The 18,802-nt window shown below is 42.8% G+C and overlaps 1 protein-coding gene across 1 annotated transcript in view; it reads right to left on the bottom strand.

The window, feature by feature from the left end:
* The window catches only part of cacna1ea (calcium channel, voltage-dependent, R type, alpha 1E subunit a), a gene marked incomplete at its 5' end in the record, with an annotated part of 120,331 nt that overhangs the window by 29,619 nt on the left and 71,910 nt on the right, over positions 1-18,802 (bottom strand). Inside the window, 10 exons of the mRNA XM_080770209.1 lie at positions 913-1,767; positions 5,588-5,679; positions 5,866-5,933; positions 6,360-6,477; positions 8,993-9,062; positions 10,444-10,575; positions 12,138-12,250; positions 14,066-14,178; positions 16,345-16,554; positions 17,456-17,551. Of these exons, the coding sequence (XP_080626335.1) occupies positions 913-1,767; positions 5,588-5,679; positions 5,866-5,933; positions 6,360-6,477; positions 8,993-9,062; positions 10,444-10,575; positions 12,138-12,250; positions 14,066-14,178; positions 16,345-16,554; positions 17,456-17,551 (1,867 nt within the window). The remainder of the gene's footprint in view (positions 1-912; positions 1,768-5,587; positions 5,680-5,865; positions 5,934-6,359; positions 6,478-8,992; positions 9,063-10,443; positions 10,576-12,137; positions 12,251-14,065; positions 14,179-16,344; positions 16,555-17,455; positions 17,552-18,802) is intronic.

The following is an 18,802-nucleotide window of genomic DNA, read 5'->3' as shown; positions in this document are numbered from 1 at the left end:
TAGTGAAAAGGACATTTCAAGCTGCACAGTTACTAGTTGTTAGTAGCTAGTAGTTAGTATATTTTCTAATGTTAGTAGGCTAGACTGAAGAGAACCGGGAACCGGCCGCAAACTCAATGGATTTTCGGATACTCCACACAACACATTGACTAGACCTGTAGACCATGTGTTTCTGTTGGAGAGATTTCCATAAAATCAACATGCTTCCACCTTTACACAAAAGGTCCACTCTCGTAAGGTCCAACCACACTTTTGTGGATTTTTGTCTGTTCGATACTGCTGTGAGGAACGAGGCTAATGCTGCTGTGTTTACGCTACACTCGCCGTCATCTCGCTCGAATGACGGCTACTGAGCTGATTCTAGATCTGTGGGCGTGTCCAGTCCACCCCACTCTTTGACATTCACACAGCTGAGCCAAATCAGAGGTGTGAACGCAGATGAGAAAGGAATCGTTTGCAGAACCGTAAATGCAAATACGATGGAGGAAACAGCCAACCTAAAATAACTACCTGTCAGTGGGGAGTGACAGGCAATTCCTGCTGTCAAAATATGACCCCAGTCAAAAAACACTTTGTTTGAAATAGACACTCATGCTTTCCAAGGTGTGATTTGGGGTCCTAAGGATTAATACAAAATTAATATCAACATCTTAAAACCAAAATGATGAATTGTGTGTTTGAGCTCACACCTCACATGCCCTTTTGATGTAAAAGTAAATCCATCCATTTATGATTGTACTCATTTTACAGAAGACATAGCCTCACCGATACACAGAGTCCTGTCTATAAGATAAGACTTAAGCCAATTAACATCACTACCTTCAGTTGTCAAAATGTCTGCTGTGAAAAGAAAAACAAGAAAGGTGCAGTAAAAAATGATGGGTTTGATTAGTAGGTGACGATTTCACTGACCTGCACTCTTCAGTTTGACATGTTTGTCCCTCCTTCTGTTCTGCCTTATCCTTGTCACCTTGTTCCCCTGGACTTCTCTTACTCTCCCTGCTGTCAGAGCGGCTGGTCGAACGACTCCCGTCCCCCTGATGACAGTTTGCCCTGACTCCACCATTTCCTCGTGTCTCTGGGGTCAGGGTGTCGCCATTGACAGGCGGTCTGATCTTCTTAATCGCCCTGTACCGTCGTTCACCATTCAACCTGGGGCTGCGGCGGTTGTTGAGTGGGTTGTGGCTCTGTTTGACGCCTACTTTCTCGACCTCTGATGTGGTCTCTGAATCAGCGAATTTTTGGATTGACAATGGCGGTTCAGGCAGGGACAGATCTGAGGGATCTGATGACGTTGGCCGTAACATTGACATTGGGGGCACAGGCATGTCACCTGGAAGGCTGGCATCCAGGGCTGTATCGATGGCCGTGGTAGAGGCTGGAGGCTGAGGCGTGGCTGGTGAGCCCAAGGGCTCTGCCAGACGTTTGAGGCTACTCGAGGGGCTGCACTGGGGGCCCTTGTTGTTCACTGACAGTGGGTTTACGGACTGGGCTGATGTGGGAGGTCCGTCCTTCTCCTCACTGCTGCTGAAAAGGACCTCTCGGCTGGACATCTGGCGCTGTCTCCGCAGCTGGCTTGTCCTCTGCTCCCACACGGACATGGTCATCCTTTTTCTCCTTTCCCTCCTGGACATGAAACAGTTAGAGGGGTTGAGAGGCGGGCAGGCCTCCCTGATGCTGCCCTGGGCTTCCTCCAGTGAGTAGGAGTAGGCCGGCCTGCCGCGGTGGATGGCTCTTTTCCTGTACAGGTAGGGCCGCCTCCTCCGGCTTCCGCTGGGGAGAGAGGAAGACAATACACAATATAAGCCAAATGGAACATGTACAGTAGTTATTAGAAGCATGTAACATTATTATATATATATAATACGATAATATTGATGATTAAGGTTCTCATCTTGGTGTTATGATTTTAATCTAATCACTACAGTGGTCTGGCTGGACCATTGACTACGATTCACGGTAAATGTCGACCATTTTCAGCACATCACCTTTCATTCAAAAATTTAATAATTATCAGATTTCAACTCTTTTTCTTTCCCAATTTACTTTAGTCATTGTCATTTGCCGCCATGTACTGTATAAATTCCCTGTTACTGCTAACCGCTATTATTTAGTCTGGGGAGACAATCTCCTGACATTATACATACACCTGACAGTAGAGATGTCCCGATCCGATCACGTGATCGGAAATCGTCACCGATCACAGGATTTTCAAAAGATCGGAATCGGGGGGGACAAGATCGGATTCGGATGATTAATAATTTGTTTTAGCTGCATGAGCAGAGCCATAGGTCTGACCTGTTTAGTCAGTCATAGATCATCCAACAACAAAGTAGTCACACTCAGAGGCGTGAAAGATAGCCATGAATGAAAACAAATGAAATGCAATCCCTGCTATGCGGGGATAGGTGTCTGTAGTACTGTCTCTGAATGAGAGATTCTCTGTAAGTGTTTTAACTTGACTTCAGTTCTACGTAGGTTAAAAACTATAAACTCAATCTAATTAACCAATACATCATTATTTTTGCTATGATTCCTTGCTTTAATTCATATAGGCCATGAAAAAACTAAATAAAAAAACACAATGACAAGTAGACTAGACTAGAGTGACAAACATTTCTCACATCGACAACAATGAAATGCAGTATAGTACTGCTATGTGTCTGAATGGGAAAACCTTATTTATAATATGGCATAAGTGTTGTATAAAAATATAAAGATGGGATCGGGAAAAATTGGTATCGGCATGTCTCAAAATCAAATGATCGGAATTGGATCGGGAGCAAAAAAACGTGATCGGGACATCCCGACAATGAGGAGTTTGTGAGCCTACGACACACAGTATGGCATCCCCCTAGTATCCCCCTTAAAATTCAGTAGATACCGTGATCTTTTGTGTCCAGATGTAATTTCTTAGGTTCTAGTAGGACTATAGTAAAAAATAAATAAATAAAATGTTGTACAAAAAGACATAGCCTATTTAGCAAAAAATTGCTAAAATTGCTAAAATGTAAGAGAGCAGCAAATTAAAACAAAAATGAACACTCATCTTTTACTTTCTCTCATAACAACCTAAAACATGAACCTTGGTTGAAAAAACCCAAGTTGTCCTTTAACAAGCAACTTCAACAAACAAGTTACTGGATCAATGAAGATGTTATGACAAATAAACCAAACCAGGAGAAGTTGTCAACCATAATACAAGACGTGAGATATGCTGAATGAAATCAGTGGTGTATTATATATACAGAAATGCAGAATCAAAAAGACCTTTCAGAGTTTGGGAAGCACATGAAGGAAACATGAAGGTAAACAAACACAAAAGATGAGTCTAGGACATTTACTCAGTTAAGAAATTCAGCAGGTGGTTGAGTGAGATAGAGAGAGAGAGAGAGAGAGAGAGAGAGAGAGAGAGAGAGAGAGAGAGAGAGAGAGAGAGAGAGAGAGATGAACAGTTACTTACTGGCGTGTGGACTCTTGTGTGGTCCGTGTTATCAATGATCGATTGGTTGAAAACAAGACATTAGTGCTTTTGTGAGCAGAGACAAAACAGGCCCAGAGACACACAGCAAAACAGTCAGCTGGACTATAAAAGAGCCCATTTCTAAGCAGAAATTAACCTTTTTAATGACATAAATTCGATGAATGTATGTATGAATCTGTCTGCTACTACATGGTCTACAGCAGTTCAGTTGATATAATATTTATATTATTATCATGACTTTTACGTTATTTACTTGATACGTGATTTGAAAATTACACAATTCTATACTTTTTACACTTTGGTGTGTGTCTCCAGAGGAGCCAAGTGGCACACTGACAAACAAGATGGCTGCAGTATTAGAACAATCCAAACAACAGTTATAACATCAACGATAAGCACGACACTGACAAGAAGAATATTCCCAGATAGACTGAGGGGTTTCAGACAGTCAGAGCAACAGTATGGAACAGGTATAAAACACAGAGATGGGCTCCATCCGAAGACACAGGAAAAGATTACAGTACACATTTAGATACCCTTTGAACAAAGCAACCATATTGGGATGCATATCACTGAGCACCAGTGCCAAGTCAAAGTTGTGACATACAGTATTAGCATTCTGCTTGATCATGCTAGTCGCTGAGTGACGAGATTTGCGTGCTGAGCCTCAGACTGTTCAGAGATTAAAGAAAGCGGGGTATTGTAGTGAAAGGTGAGAAACAATATGCACATTGGAAGAAAAACTCTCCACTCACTGAAAACGTGTTCACATTCTAAAAGCATTCTCAGTGAGTGCATCTGTGTAGATAGTTTTTCTTCTTTTGATCATGCTGGCGAGGGACATGCGTTCCAAGTTTAATTTACAGTCTCCAACATGCTCCCTCTCACACTGAGCAAACAGAACCATGCAACTTTCTTCCAAAGTCAATGGAGGTAGATTCTCTCAGGGAGAAACACAGATAAATTCAGACTACAGTATCCTTTCTGAATACCCAGGAGACCCTGTGGTATTCTACTCTGCTTTACGGCTTCTGGCAACAGTATTATGGAATAGAAAGGATTTTAACAACAGACATCCCACATTACCACCATCACCCAGCCATGGAAATACAAATGCCATTCTAACACTTATGCATGCAACAAACAAATCCTCTTCTTGCATGGATGCCCTACTAGTACAGACAGATGGACTACATGGGAGATTAGTAACCTGGGGTAGGGTATACATTTAAAATAATGTCTTCATGACTGGGTCCCATTGGCGACAAGGCTGCCTTATTTGTTATTTTTATTTGCCTAAGTTGCCGTATTGTAACATGTACCGCAGCGGTCGACACATGACTAATGTTTTTTTAACGGAGGAGAACCACAGGCTACTACTATACTGCTCCACACAGGAGGGTAAGCTGTTCAAACTCTCCAGGCTTCACACACCTCCTATTACAGTACTCCCGCAACTTCATTCATACTGATTCCCGCTTTCTAGGTAAGGTGCTGGGTGTCTCCGGCACGGCCTTTAGGAAAAAGAAGACTGTCTTCTAAGCACAGCTGAGTTAGGAGGAGAATAAGCACACTACATTAATTTGGAAACTATAAGTAACCCTGTCTCCATGACAACAGTAAGCACCCCCACCCCAACTGGAAGTAAGGCTGCCAGTAACCATGGAGACACAGAGTTCAATTTAGAGCAAATTATAGAGCGAGGAGCAGAGTCAGACAAGATAGTAGACATGTTAGGGAGGATGTATCAATAGTAGGGCGCCCCCGATAATGACGATCTCAACTGGCATTTATCAACCCTTAAGATAGATCATTCCAATCCTGATCCCACCAAGCAACCACCATAGCATCACAACTTTAAGCGCTACTGCACATGAATGTCCCCTATCTTCTCTGTCCATTACAACTCTGCATGCTGTCAATTCAGTCGTTGAGCCAAACTATGCACTGCACGTTAGCTGGAGGCTTTGATGAGGAGTCATCAAAGCCTGGTCGTTTGTACCATTAGAGGTAGACAAGACATCCCCCAGGGGAGGAAGTTAGCGAGGAGGAAAAATGGAGGGAGGGGAGAAGGTCAGGCAAGTGGCTGCATACAGCACTTACTCTGAAGACATGATAGAAGACATGGGTCCGACCTCCTTAGCTTTCTGGAGAGCATGCTTCTGGTTGAATGCAGCCTCGGCCTCCTCTTCATCCTTATCAATGAACATTAGAAGAGAGAGGAGAGAAATCATAGCATAGCATGACAATAAATCAACATCATGTACAGTAACTGAAACATTACAGATCACATTGTCAGGATATATATTATTATATATTGTTAGAATGCCATTTAACAAAACAAAATAACCAAATCAATAAATATATTTTTTATTTGTTACCTTGGTCAGCTCTTGTGCATTAGCAAGATTATCCACAGCGATGGCCAAGAAGACATTCAGTAGTGTGTCTGATCCCAGTATTGTTAAGGACATGATTAATCTACATCAAAACGAATAATTCCTCCTCTCCAAGAAACTTTATATACAGTATAACAATATATTTACTTAATTCCTTAGTTAGCATCACTTAATGAACTCTGAAATTCAATGAACAATGAAACTGTACAAAACTGCTGGCACACAATAACCCCTAAATGGAACACATTCACAATAATGTTATTACCTTCAGCTGTGTTTTCTTATCAGAACGGCTGCTATGAAAATAGTGTATTGTACCAGGGTGGGATACCACAGCATACACGCCAACCCTTCCCTTTTCCTGGAGTTCTCGTGTCACCCTTCTATTTAATTTGAGCGTTTCTTCATTGTACTGTTAATTTAAAAAGTCTCTTAAAAGTAAAGTATAGCTTTCAGTGGGAGGTATGACGGGATGCAGTTTCCAAACAGGGTGAGCACTATGAAGTAGATGGAAGACCACATGCCAGACTTGACTCCTCCCTGAGAACGAATCCCATTGTACATGACTTCGTTCCAGTCCTCCCCTGTCAAGATCTGTAATGGCACATTAACAGGTGCACCCCCCCACGCGTTCGCACGCACGCACACACACACACACACACACACACACACACACACACACACACACACACACACACACACACACACACACACACACACACACACACACACACACACACACACACACACACACGTATACATTGTATTATTCCCACAGCTCTAAGGTATATTAATGACAAAAATGTTTTTGAAAATGAGTGGAATTCCCCTTTAACCCTGTTCTAATGAAAATTACTATTCATAATTTATTATATAAATTCTATTTTACCTGTACATGCCATGGCAACAAAAAAACAACCCTGTGGTACATTATTTGCAGAGATGTGATAAAACACTGACATTGAACACGTGTAGGAAGGCAGGTGCTGAATCCCAATTTAAAAAAATACTGTATATTAAAATACATACACATGACAAGCCAACACAAATTCCTTGTTAATACTTTTTTTTTTTAACCTTCTTTACTTCACTGTAACAAAGAGTGGCAGCCCAGCAAAAAGTGTGTGTCAAAATACTATTTGGCCTAAAATCTGTACTATATGAAACTGACCGGTAAATGTTACATAATAACTTTTTGCTATGATTGCAAGATTTTACATTTTGGGATTCTGTTCCTGGAAATGGCTTAGGCAGAGCTCTTGGTTCTAGAGCCATAGAGTAAGACAGAGTTAAATGGCTTAGGCAGAGCTCTTGGTTCTAGAGCAGTGGTAACCAACCTTTTCAAGCCCAAGAGCCCATTTTATTCCCAATTGTAAGCCAAGATCTACCACTAAAACGTGTTAGAAAAAACACTTGTTTTTTTGCTATTTCTGACAGGCTCAATGCATGTGCACACATCCACACAAAGACTAAAGCTTAAATTAGAATAAATACTTATAGTAAGTTATATTATCAATGTCAAATAATATTAAGACAAATTAGAAATAATTAGTATTAGAAATATTTTGTTTCTCATTTCAATGAATATTCACATTGGCAGATGTTCAAATGATCACTTACTATTTACTAATCCAATAATCTCCATTTAAATATCTGAAGTTAATGCAAACACATCCTGCAATTTATCGGACAGCAGTTCAATGACAGTAGGCTCAGTAAAGAGGAAAGGGTTTGATACAAAAGCAGCTATTTGACTCATGCGTTGTACTTCAACAAGTTTTCATATTTCATATTTATCATATTTTTTGCTCTATGTGTGCATGTGTACAGAATTCAAACTGTAGCATTGATTATTGTCACGGACAGAAGTCATTCTTTCCCTTTGCATATGCCCTGGAGTGCACTCGCCTATTAGTTTGCATTGCAGACTGGTATATTCAGTATATTTTTCTCATTTTTATATTTTTGTTGTTGCTGCGCAGCAGTTGAGGAGAACGCAACTATATATGCATTCCTTTAAGCAACACAACTTCTGCAGCTGCATCCATATGTTTAGAATTTGCATCAATGATCAAATCCCAATAATAAAAAATATTATAACAACGAACAACGAAAACTGAAGGAGCAGCGGCGCTATATCGGCTAGTAGTCCCAACTCACGAGCCCCGTAATGAACGCACGTTGTTCCGTATTTTAATGTCGGGTCGGAGAATAAATACAGTATGAATGACGGCGGGATTTATTTGACAACTCTGTCCTGCTTTCTTCACGAGAAGAGAAGAGCGCTCACAGCTGCTAATATGGTAGCAGCCCTGTGGCTGACCTGTCAGTTCTCTTTACGGCTTGTGTAGTCTGGGTCTGGGAAGCTCAGAGCTGCAGCCATTGGCTCATGATACGAGCACACGACCAATGGGACAGATCATTCAGTGTTGCTAAGATACCACCCCCCCACCACACACGCACACACACCCTTGGACGATGGGGTCTATTCTCAAACTCAGAGCCACAGCGCTCTGCTCAAAATTAATTTGCATGTGACGAGCGGCACTGACATTCCAATGGGTCTGACACTTCGCGATCGACTGGAAACGTTCCCACGATCGACTGGTAGCTCGCGAACCCCTGGTTGGTTACCCCCTGTTCTAGAACCATAGAGTAAGACAGAGTTAAATGGCTTAGGCATAGCTCTTGGTTCTAGAGCCATAGAGTAAGACAGAGTTAAATGGCTTAGGCAGAGCTCTTGGTTCTAGAGCCATAGAGTAAGACAGAGTTAAATGGCTTAGGCAGAGCTCTTGGTTCTAGAGCCATAGAGTAAGACAGAGTTAAATGGCTTAGGCATAGCTCTTGGTTCTAGAGCCATAGAGTAAGACAGAGTTAAATGGCTTAGGCAGAGCTCTTGGTTCTAGAGCCATAGAGTAAGACAGAGTTACGACAATTCCGTTCACCGCCAGTGACGGCCTCCGTTCACTTCACGGGGCCGGAGACACTCCGCTACGCGTCGTGTCTCACTAGGCCTTTCAGCCATTATAAAATACCCGGTAACCTGAGACCTCTTGTAGCTTATTGCTGTAATTTATACCTTATACAAATATGTTTGTTTGTACCAGACCTGAAAGACAGTCATGATGGCAGCAGGAAAGGTGTCGAAATTAGTTGGAGTGTAGTCTTCAAAGATGAACCTACAGTAAGACAGATAAAGACATGATACACTATGCTGTAAATTAGTTGGAGTGTAGTCTTCAAAGATGAACCTAAGACAGATAAAGACATGATACAACAGTAAGACACCTGAGGGCGAGAAGCAACCTCACGTGCACGCATCCGCCTGGGTGACAGCAGACTGCTGGGCGAGTGCTGGCGCTTTGGAATGGGGGGTAAGATCAACATATCTGCCTGACTGACAGCAGACTGCTTGTTGGGCGAGCGCTGGCACTTTGGCATGGGGGGTAAGATCTTAATTTTCAGGCCTGTTAAGAACTTTAAAGAGTCTAGACTAGAGTTTAAATGTACAGGTATCAGTCAAAAGGGAGACATCGAAGAGGAAGGATGGATGGGGAAGGAACAACATATGGAATGTCAGAACAGGTCAGCTCCATATATGGAGATCTAAGGGTTTGAGGTCAGATGTACTGTAGAGTTGCTGGCCAATATTGATGACATCAGGGATCTCCATATATGGGCTTAATATTGAGGATGATCCCTGATGATGTCACGTGATGTCACGTGCGCCATCCCTGATGTCACGTGCTCTCTCACCCCGACCAACCAACACACACTGACAGTAAATGCACGATTCCATAGTTAACTGCGACAACTATGCTGTAAATTAGTTGCCAGTTGGAGTGTAGTCTTCAAAGATGAACCTAAGACAGATAAAGACATGATACACTATGCTGTAAAAGGCGGTGCCAGATTTAGCGTTTCAAATTCCTTAAGCCGTACTCTTATATTCTCCTACTGGCTATGCAATCAGTGTTTACAATAATTAAAAGCAGGTGGTATCACAGTTTACAATAATTCAAACCAAATCAAAGTTATTGCCTATAATATTTGCAAGTTGCAACACAAGAGGTAGATTATGCCTTGATTGCCTGCCTCACACAGTAAAAAAGAGTGTTCATTTAACTAATTATCTATATTTTCCATAAGCTGCCCTAAATCTATTTCAAGTTTGGATCATATCGTTCTTACCTCCCAGCTCACTCATTATAATTTACTTTTTTGCCACTCTAAGAAGTGCTTCTATCTTACTGTGAAGGAATACTTCATATTAGTGCATAAAGTTGCTGTTTTTAATGTGAAATATGCCCAGAGTAAAATCATACTACAGCAATCACCATCTTCTGCCTACATGAGGAAAAAAATGCATACAACTACTGTTCCAAATAGAAATGTACGCACACACACACACACACACACACACACACACACACAATCTTCCTCTCACTCTCTTATAGATTGTACACACTCTTGCTTTCCCTCTCTCTCACTTATAGACTGCTAACCTCATTCAGAGCCACACAATCATTTATTCCTTCACGTATTCCTCTGTTGTGTTACCTGCCACCAAACAGCTGCATGCCGAGTAGTGCAAAGACGACGATGAAGAGGAAGAGGAGGAAGATCAGGGAGATGATGGATTTCATGGAGTTCATCAAAGAGACGACAAGATTCCTCAGAGACGCCCAGTACCTGTCAAGTTACAATAGGACACTAGACTATAAATCAGGGGCCTTCATCGTTTTTCAGAATTTCAGGGACACCCTATAGTGGAGAGAGAGATAAAGCCGGGACCCCCACTACATATTGCATAAAATTGTGTTGCAGATTAAACTTTTCCATAGATTTCATAGATAGCTTCATAGAGTTGTTTGACAGACATTATCATCAGTGTATGTTGGATTCATGTTAACTGCTTTCAGACATTTAACCACTTAATAATAACTAGAACTGCAGCCTGTCGAGTGCCTACCTCCATGCCGAAAACAGCTGATATACAAGCTCACAAAGCCTCGCACTGCAAGGCTTTTGAGCTTGTAGATCTGCTATTTTCGGCTAAAGTTCTCCTCAGGATAGGGTGCTAGGGTTGAAGTGGTTAATGTAAAAAATCACACGCGTGTGAAGTGAGTGGTGCAACTCTGTGTGAGGGTCCCCCAGAAGTTACAGACCCACAGGAACCCGGTGGGTCTGGCGAGCTTCCCCACGTCCGAAACGGTTGAGAAATTATGTACTGTACTGTCACTGTACTGTACTGTCACACCCAAAGTGTGTGTGTGTCTGTCTGTGTCTGTGTGTTAGGCTGCACAGACTTGGTGGTGTGTTAGGCTGTGCAACAGTGACACTTGGTGGTGACAATATGATATTTCCGTGCTCAGACCCAGGGACACAGCCAGGGACACACATAGCTGTCTATGGACCGATTCCGTAACGGGTCTCATGGTCGCAGCCTACGTATTTCCTGTAGGCGGAGACGACACATCTGCGGTTTTCCCGCACCAAGCTTCTACTACAGTGAATGGAAAAGTGACTGATGTTAGTCTGCCTCAAACGTTACGCTTTTACCTGCTTTTTACTAACACTAACATTACAAAGATGCCCAGAACATCGGGATGAACCTGTGTAGTTTATGGCTGCTCCAACAGTATTGGCAACATAAAATAAAATGGAATGTCAAAATATCTACCGCGGTGGCTGAGACCAGAGCCATCAGGACCTTTCACTGCTTTGTCTCAACCATTACTATATTATTGTAATGGTTGAGACAAAGCAGTGAAAGGTCCTGAAAGATACATAACGTCAGTCTTACCCAATACCCAATCTTTCTGTTTTAGGAATACAAGGCTGCTGTACTTTATACCTCATTCTTTAATGCTGTTGGAGCAACCATAAACTACACAGGTTCATCCCGATGTTCTGGGCATCTTTGTAATGTTAGTGTTAGTAAAAAGCAGGTAAAAGAGTAACGTTTGAGGCAGACTAATTTAATCAGTCACTTTTCCATTCACTGTAGTAGAAGCTTGGTGCGGGGAAACCGCAGATGTGTCTTCTCCGCCTACAGGAAATACGTAGGCTGCGACCATGAGACCCGTTACGGAATCGGTCCATAGGAGAGGTTGCGCCACAAAAAAAAATTGGCGCCCCTGCAGTACCTCTGATGAGCCCCTAGGGTTCTCAGACCCCACGTTGAAGACAGCTTCTTCCTTGTCCTTTACAAAACACTCATCGTCATGGACACAAAATGAGAAAGCACTAACTTGGTGATCTTGAATATCCTCAGCAGACGGAGGGCTCGCAGAACACTGATGCCAAATGAAGTGCCAGGCCTGAAGAAGCCCCATAGCACCTCAAAGATGCTGCCAACAATAACCTACATGTATGATACAGAAAATCTATATCAACCTCAATGAGAACTCATACCATCACTTACTGTATGACAAAAGATGAAAAGACATACTGTTGAGTGGGGAATCGATACTACAGATGCTACAAATTCGCACAGATACGGTCGCACACACGCATGCGAGCGAAAAGACAAAATAAAAATGAAGTGAGAATTAATCATGTTGCAAAGTTAAAACTGTTAGTAAAAGAGAGAGATAGAAAGAGAGATGCAGAATATTTCTGCAGACAAATACTGGTGTATATAATTATGTTAATTATTTGTGATTGATGTTACCAATGAATGATACTAAATAAGGCTCTGTTCCATTTGGGTCAAACACAGTCAAGGTGCTCCTATTGTCTTTATTCAGATCGCAGCCATCTTGCCAGGAAGGTGCTACCTACTGTAGGTTCTACTTTCCATAGACAGCCCATTCATCCAAACAGAAAAGTCCTATCTAATTATAATTCAACATCAAACTCACCAACATTGCAGCTGTAGGGAAAGCTTGAATTATCCTCTTTCAATCTGTAAAGTGTTTGTTTCATAAAAATCCACCGCGTAGACATGTTATGCTACTTCCTTGCAGATGATTATTTTCTAAGTATCAGAGTATGTAAGCGCTCGTTATCAGTAAAGCAACCTCTTGCTGCCTGCTCAAATTCAAAACAGGTGGTACGCATGGGCCGTTGAGTGATATTCAACGAGCGCTTCCAAACTCCAAAACTTTGAAAACAATCACACCCATGTTAAGTAAGTGGTGCAACTCTGTGTGGGCGTCCCCAAACGGTTGAGAAATGACAGAGTTACCGTGTGGGGGTCCCTCTAATGTACTGTACTGTACTGTACTGTACTGCTACTGTACTGTCACACCCAAAATCATCATAGTTAACATGTGTGTGTGTGTGTGTGTGTGTGTGTGTGTGTGTGTGTGTGTGTGTGTGTGTGTGTGTGTGCGTGTGTGTGTGTGTGTGTGTGTGTGTGTGTGTGCGTGTTAGGCTGTGAAACAAACACTTTGCAGATAGAAAGAGGATAATTCAAGCTTTCCCTACAGCTGCAATGTTGGTGATTTTGACGTTGTTTAATATAATTAGAGAGGACTTTTCTGTTTGGATGAATGGGCTGTCTATGGGAAGTAGAACCTAGGTAGCCCCTTCTGGCAAGATGGCTGCGGTCTGAATAAAGACAATTGTCTACTGTATGTTGGAAAGGCTCTGCTACACTAAATGGAACAGTGCCTTAACACTTAGACTGCGGGCATGTGGCCACAAGTACGTGGTATTTACCTTGCGCGGGCCGGAATTGGGGAGATTACTACTCAAGTACTTCCGTTTTCCCCACTCGCAGACCTCCATTTTAAGAAAAGGCTAATGTTAGCATTAACTCACGCTAGCTATATTTCACGAGAAACATTTATCGCGATTTTTCATCACGATGCGATGAAAAATCAGAAAGCAGATCAGAACCTTGGATGTCTGATCAGCACAGCAGACAGCGATGTAGTAAGAGCCAGAGAAGATCGTAATTATAACAGTAGTCCACGTGTGCAGAGTTCCACGTGTGCAGGGTTGAGCAAGGCGTTACCTAGCAACCGGTTTAGGACTAAATATTTTTTTTTAAGGGTGCCATTTCTAATCCATATAAAGTGATATAAAACGTATACATACACGTCAATTGCAGACAATAGATGGATATTAAAAAACGTATATGTCAACAGCAGACAATGTGTTTAATTAATACGTATCATTGGTAACACCTCAATATTGACTGTCGTGAAAGAGGTCTAGAAAAAGGACTTGCGCTGCAATCGAAGCGGTTGAAGGAGGAGTGGAAGTAGAGGCGTGGTCCCAGGCTGTACATCTTGAGGAACATCTCAGTCAGGAACAGAGCCAGGAACAGAAACTCTGCATAGTCTGCAGCAACAATAACAACAACAAATTAGAAAGCTCCCTTTCAACGACCCCCATAACTCTGAGAGTGTAAAATGGAACCACATTTTGTACACTCAGAGTTACACACCCATTTTCAAATCACTCAAGGAAGGGTACCTGGACCACACTTTGAGTTCATTCATAATTATGTACCTTAAGAATTAACCACTTAAGCCCTATTTCAATTATAGTGAAAATAGCCGAACTACAAGCTACAGCTAACATTGTCTATAATTTTATACAGAAATGCAATGATATTAAAAAGAAAATGTACGGTACTTTATAATTTGTACTATCAAATACTTCAGTAAATATTTTACTATTATCTTTTGTAGTAGTGCTGTTTCTATTTAAGGGCTTTCCTTGATATAATGCAATGCGTATGGTGTCAGACACTACAAGCTCAATTTAGTATAATCAAGCTTTACTGGAGTTGCAGCATACAGCATGGATGTAGTATACACAGAGGGCAATCAATCTATGTAGTGTCCTGCAAACGTTCTGTGGTGGAGAAATTGACTAAATTCTATTTTGGATGCAAACGCTAGCTGTGAGCTCAAATGACACCCCTGCAGCCTGAAGGAAAAAAATAAATGTCTCCCATGAGCAAGCAGGCAGGCTCCATTAGTTCAGAGGTAAAACAAAAATCAGCACTTTTCACCACGGGTGCAGTACTTAGTTTAGACAGTTTTTGGTTTAGACTAGTCATTGGTTAGACCAGTCATTCGTCCTACAACTACAACCTATCTCAAACCCTCACCCTAAACCTAACCTCCCACGGGGCAGCACACCTAAACCTGGGGTGCGCACGCTTTCCGACACCGAAGATCCGAAGCGGGGGGACATGTGATGCGATGCGAAAAAGCGATGGTCCGACATGCGCTGCTCCCGTGCTTGCGGTTAGGGTTAGGTTAGGATTGATCTTAATTCCCTCACCCTAAACTCCCACAGGGCGAGAGGTGGACGCTTTTCAGACAGGGCATTAGTCCGACATTCATCCGCATGTCGGACTAGCGTCTGCTCCCGTGCTTGCGGTTATGGTTAGGTTAGGAGATGAGGTGGGTTGTCATTTGTCGGACCAATGACTTGTCTGAACTACGTACTGCACCCCCACGGGGCAGCACACCTAAACCTAACCTTAACCCATGTCTAACCAATGACTAGTCTAAACTAAGTATGCAGCCCCCCAGATTTGAATCCGGGGTAGAACATGAAAGTGAAGCTTTTTCTTTTATATATTTTTTAACCCACGATTTTGTAACCCATTTTTCTGTGTCAATTATCGAATGTGATCCTGGGCTCTAAACACCCTCCGCCAACCTAGTCCCCATATATGGGGGACATGGGGAGAACAACAGACTTGAACTCATGCTTCCTTCATGCCTGAGTGTCAAAGTTGCTCCTTTACACCTGAGAGGGGGGATTTTCCCTGGTTGGACCAGTTCCTTTCCTCTCCATCAGGCGCCAGGGGGAGGCAGTTTAGAGACCAGGATTACTGCATGTTTTTTGTGAGTACCTACCCTAGGGGACGCGGGGAGAACATGCAAACTCCACACAGAAAGGCCCTTTCGCCAACCCCGCCTCGGGTATGGGCACTGATGATGCGGAGGAGGAAGAACGCCGCCAGCACCCACAGTGTCTCGAGCGGGAATCGAACCCAGGACCTTCTAGCTGTGAGGCGTGCAGCTTTAACTGTACATGTACAGTACATACAGTACCTGGACATGTGGTGGAATAGGGATGGATCGGTGTGTCTGTCTGCTGAGTTGCAGCTCTAACAAGTTACAGATTTGTAGAAACACAGCTCAAGGTAATCTAATTCTAAAACACGACAATAACCATCCATCTGTCTCTGGAAATATATCAGCACAAAGTGTCTAGACATACTCTCTGCCAAGTTCTAAGGCGTACACAGACACACACACACACACACACACACACACACACACACACACACACACACACATACACACACACACTACATTTGCACTACATTTTACTAGGGCCTTATACAGTACATCTTACACCCGGCGATGAGCCAAATCTCAGTGTTATTTAGAGCAATGTGTTCATATGAGTGGTTCTTGCACAAGGCCCATAAAAGTTGATCAAAGGAGCACAACATTATGACTAGAATGGAGGACTCACAGAGGAAGTGGGACAGCCAGTTTGGCTGATTGTGGTGAACGATGGCCACGCAGAGCGTGTTCAGGGCCACCAGGCCCAGCACAGTCCAGTAGAACATCTGGGTCTTGACCATGCGTCGGATGGAGATACGCAGCAGACGCTCCTTGCGGCGTAAATACGCCGCAGGGCCTCGCTTAGCACTCCTGATGCTGGCTCTGGCCATGGGGACGCCTTGAAGTGACGGGGGAGACGGAGATGAAGAGACAATAAGAGTGGGGTAGAATGAGGGAATGATGGAGAGGACACAGTGTGACAGAGGGACAGATGAAATAGAATAGTATGAAATAGTAGAATAGTATGAAATAGAGCAAGATATGAGAGAAACAGAGAGACACGATGCTTTTTGTCCATAATGATTTGTCCAGGCATCCTTGCACAGTGCTGTATAATCCTACCCGGGAACAGGCCCAACTAATGGTTCAGTAGACTTGCATGATTCATTTTCAAATCAATTTCCCCTGTACCCCGCTGTTTGAGCCTGTGGAGAACCCCCACTCACCTACAGAGGAGATGCCTCCATACTGTTCCTCCTCCGATGTGATGAACCCCCACTCACCTACAGAGGAGATGTCACCATACTGTTCCTCCTCCGATGTGGAGAACCCCCACTCACCTACAGAGGAGATGTTTCCATACTGTTCCTCCTCCGATGTGATGAACCCCCACTCACCTACAGAGGAGATGTTTCCATACTGTTCCTCCTCCGATGTGGAGAACCCTCACTCACCTACAGAGGAGATGTTTCCATACTGTTCCTCCTCCGATGTGGAGAACCCCCACTCACCTACAGAGGAGATGTCACCATACTGTTCCTCCTCCGATGTGGAGACCCCCTCACTCACCTACAGAGGAGATGTCTCCATACTGTTCCTCCTCCGATGTGATGAACCCTCACTCACCTACAGAGGAGATGTCACCATACTGTTCCTCCTCCGATGTGGAGAACCCCTCACTCACCTACAGAGGAGATGTCTCCATACTGTTCCTCCTCCGATGTGATGAACCCTCACTCACCTACAGAGGAGATGTCACCATACTGTTCCTCCTCCGATGTGGAGAACCCCTCACTCACCTACAGAGGAGATGTCTCCATACTGTTCCTCCTCCGATGGCCCTCGATGGCCCACGTCCATCCCTCTCCTCTTGATGGTAGTGGCTCTCTTCAGCACTGCATGCGGACACAGAGGGTCAATCACACTGGTCCCAAAACATCATGTACGCAGTCAAATCTCCAGTGTCAATTCAACCCCCGGGAGTGTACATATGTAACAAACATTTACAAAATGTAACCAATAGTTACATTTGTACACTCTCTGAGTTACTTACAAATGGATAAATGAACACTGAGGATTTTACTGTGAACAGGGCAACCTTCTGGGCAACGGTGTCCAAGGAGATGCCTCAATATTGGTGCTTTGCAGGATTCTCTTGTTGCTAGGAAACATTGGAACCAAATATATGTCTGACCTTTATGCCACCTGCTTGCCTGTTACATTGCCCAGAACATTACCACACTATGCGTATAGGCAGTGGTGGAAAGTAACATGCAGTTCATTTCATTTACTCAAGAAGTGTACTTAATTATGAGGTACTTTACTATATATATATATACAGTATATATATTATTTGGCAGCTTTAGAACTAGTCACCTTGCAGATTTAGATTACTAATACAACACTGATAAATGATGATGTATTAAGCAACCCAAGAGCACATTACGTAATTAAAATCAGCCCCACGCTTACCAGCTGCAACATTGCAGTGATGCATTACGTAAAACGTAAAATTATTCCTTACTTTTACATTTTGTACTGTACTGCACCCATACTTTTTGGACTTATATATTTCTACAGTGTAGTATTACTACTTTTACATAAGTAAGAATCTTCCACCATTGCTATTAGGATACCCATAAGTAAAAGCAGGCAATGAAATTCATTCGTGAAATCAAAAGAAGTAATGGCAATATAATGAAAAAGCAAATCATAAAGATCATAGTAAAAGCCATTTCAATGGAAAAGCTAAGCCGAGAAGACTGCAATGCTCAAATGCTGTAGCCAGAGGGTAAGGTTATGCTCATTAGCACCCTGGTTTAATGAGGTTAAAATGATAATTTAATGTCATTAGAAGTATCCCGTAACAATGCAAACAGTGCTGCTATTTTAGAATGGCTCAGTCAACCCATGCTCGGAGGCAGTTTGCTCCACAAGCCATGCTTTATTCTTCAAACCATGTTGATGTGCCGTCATATCAGTCACGCCGGGTCACATACAGTGCAGTGCAAACATGCCATAATTTGAGATAATATGCCATGTGCGCTTATGATTTATGATGTCCCTTCACCCATGCAGCCATCCATCCCCCAAACGTTTTTTTATTTTAGACTTGAAGTCAATATTTACCACAAAGTCACTTATCA

This window comes from Protomyctophum bolini (genome assembly GCF_963924005.1).
Source record: "Protomyctophum bolini genome assembly, chromosome: 8".
Lineage (NCBI taxonomy): Eukaryota > Metazoa > Chordata > Actinopteri > Myctophiformes > Myctophidae > Protomyctophum > Protomyctophum bolini.
This window is presented reverse-complemented; position numbering and strand designations above follow the sequence as displayed.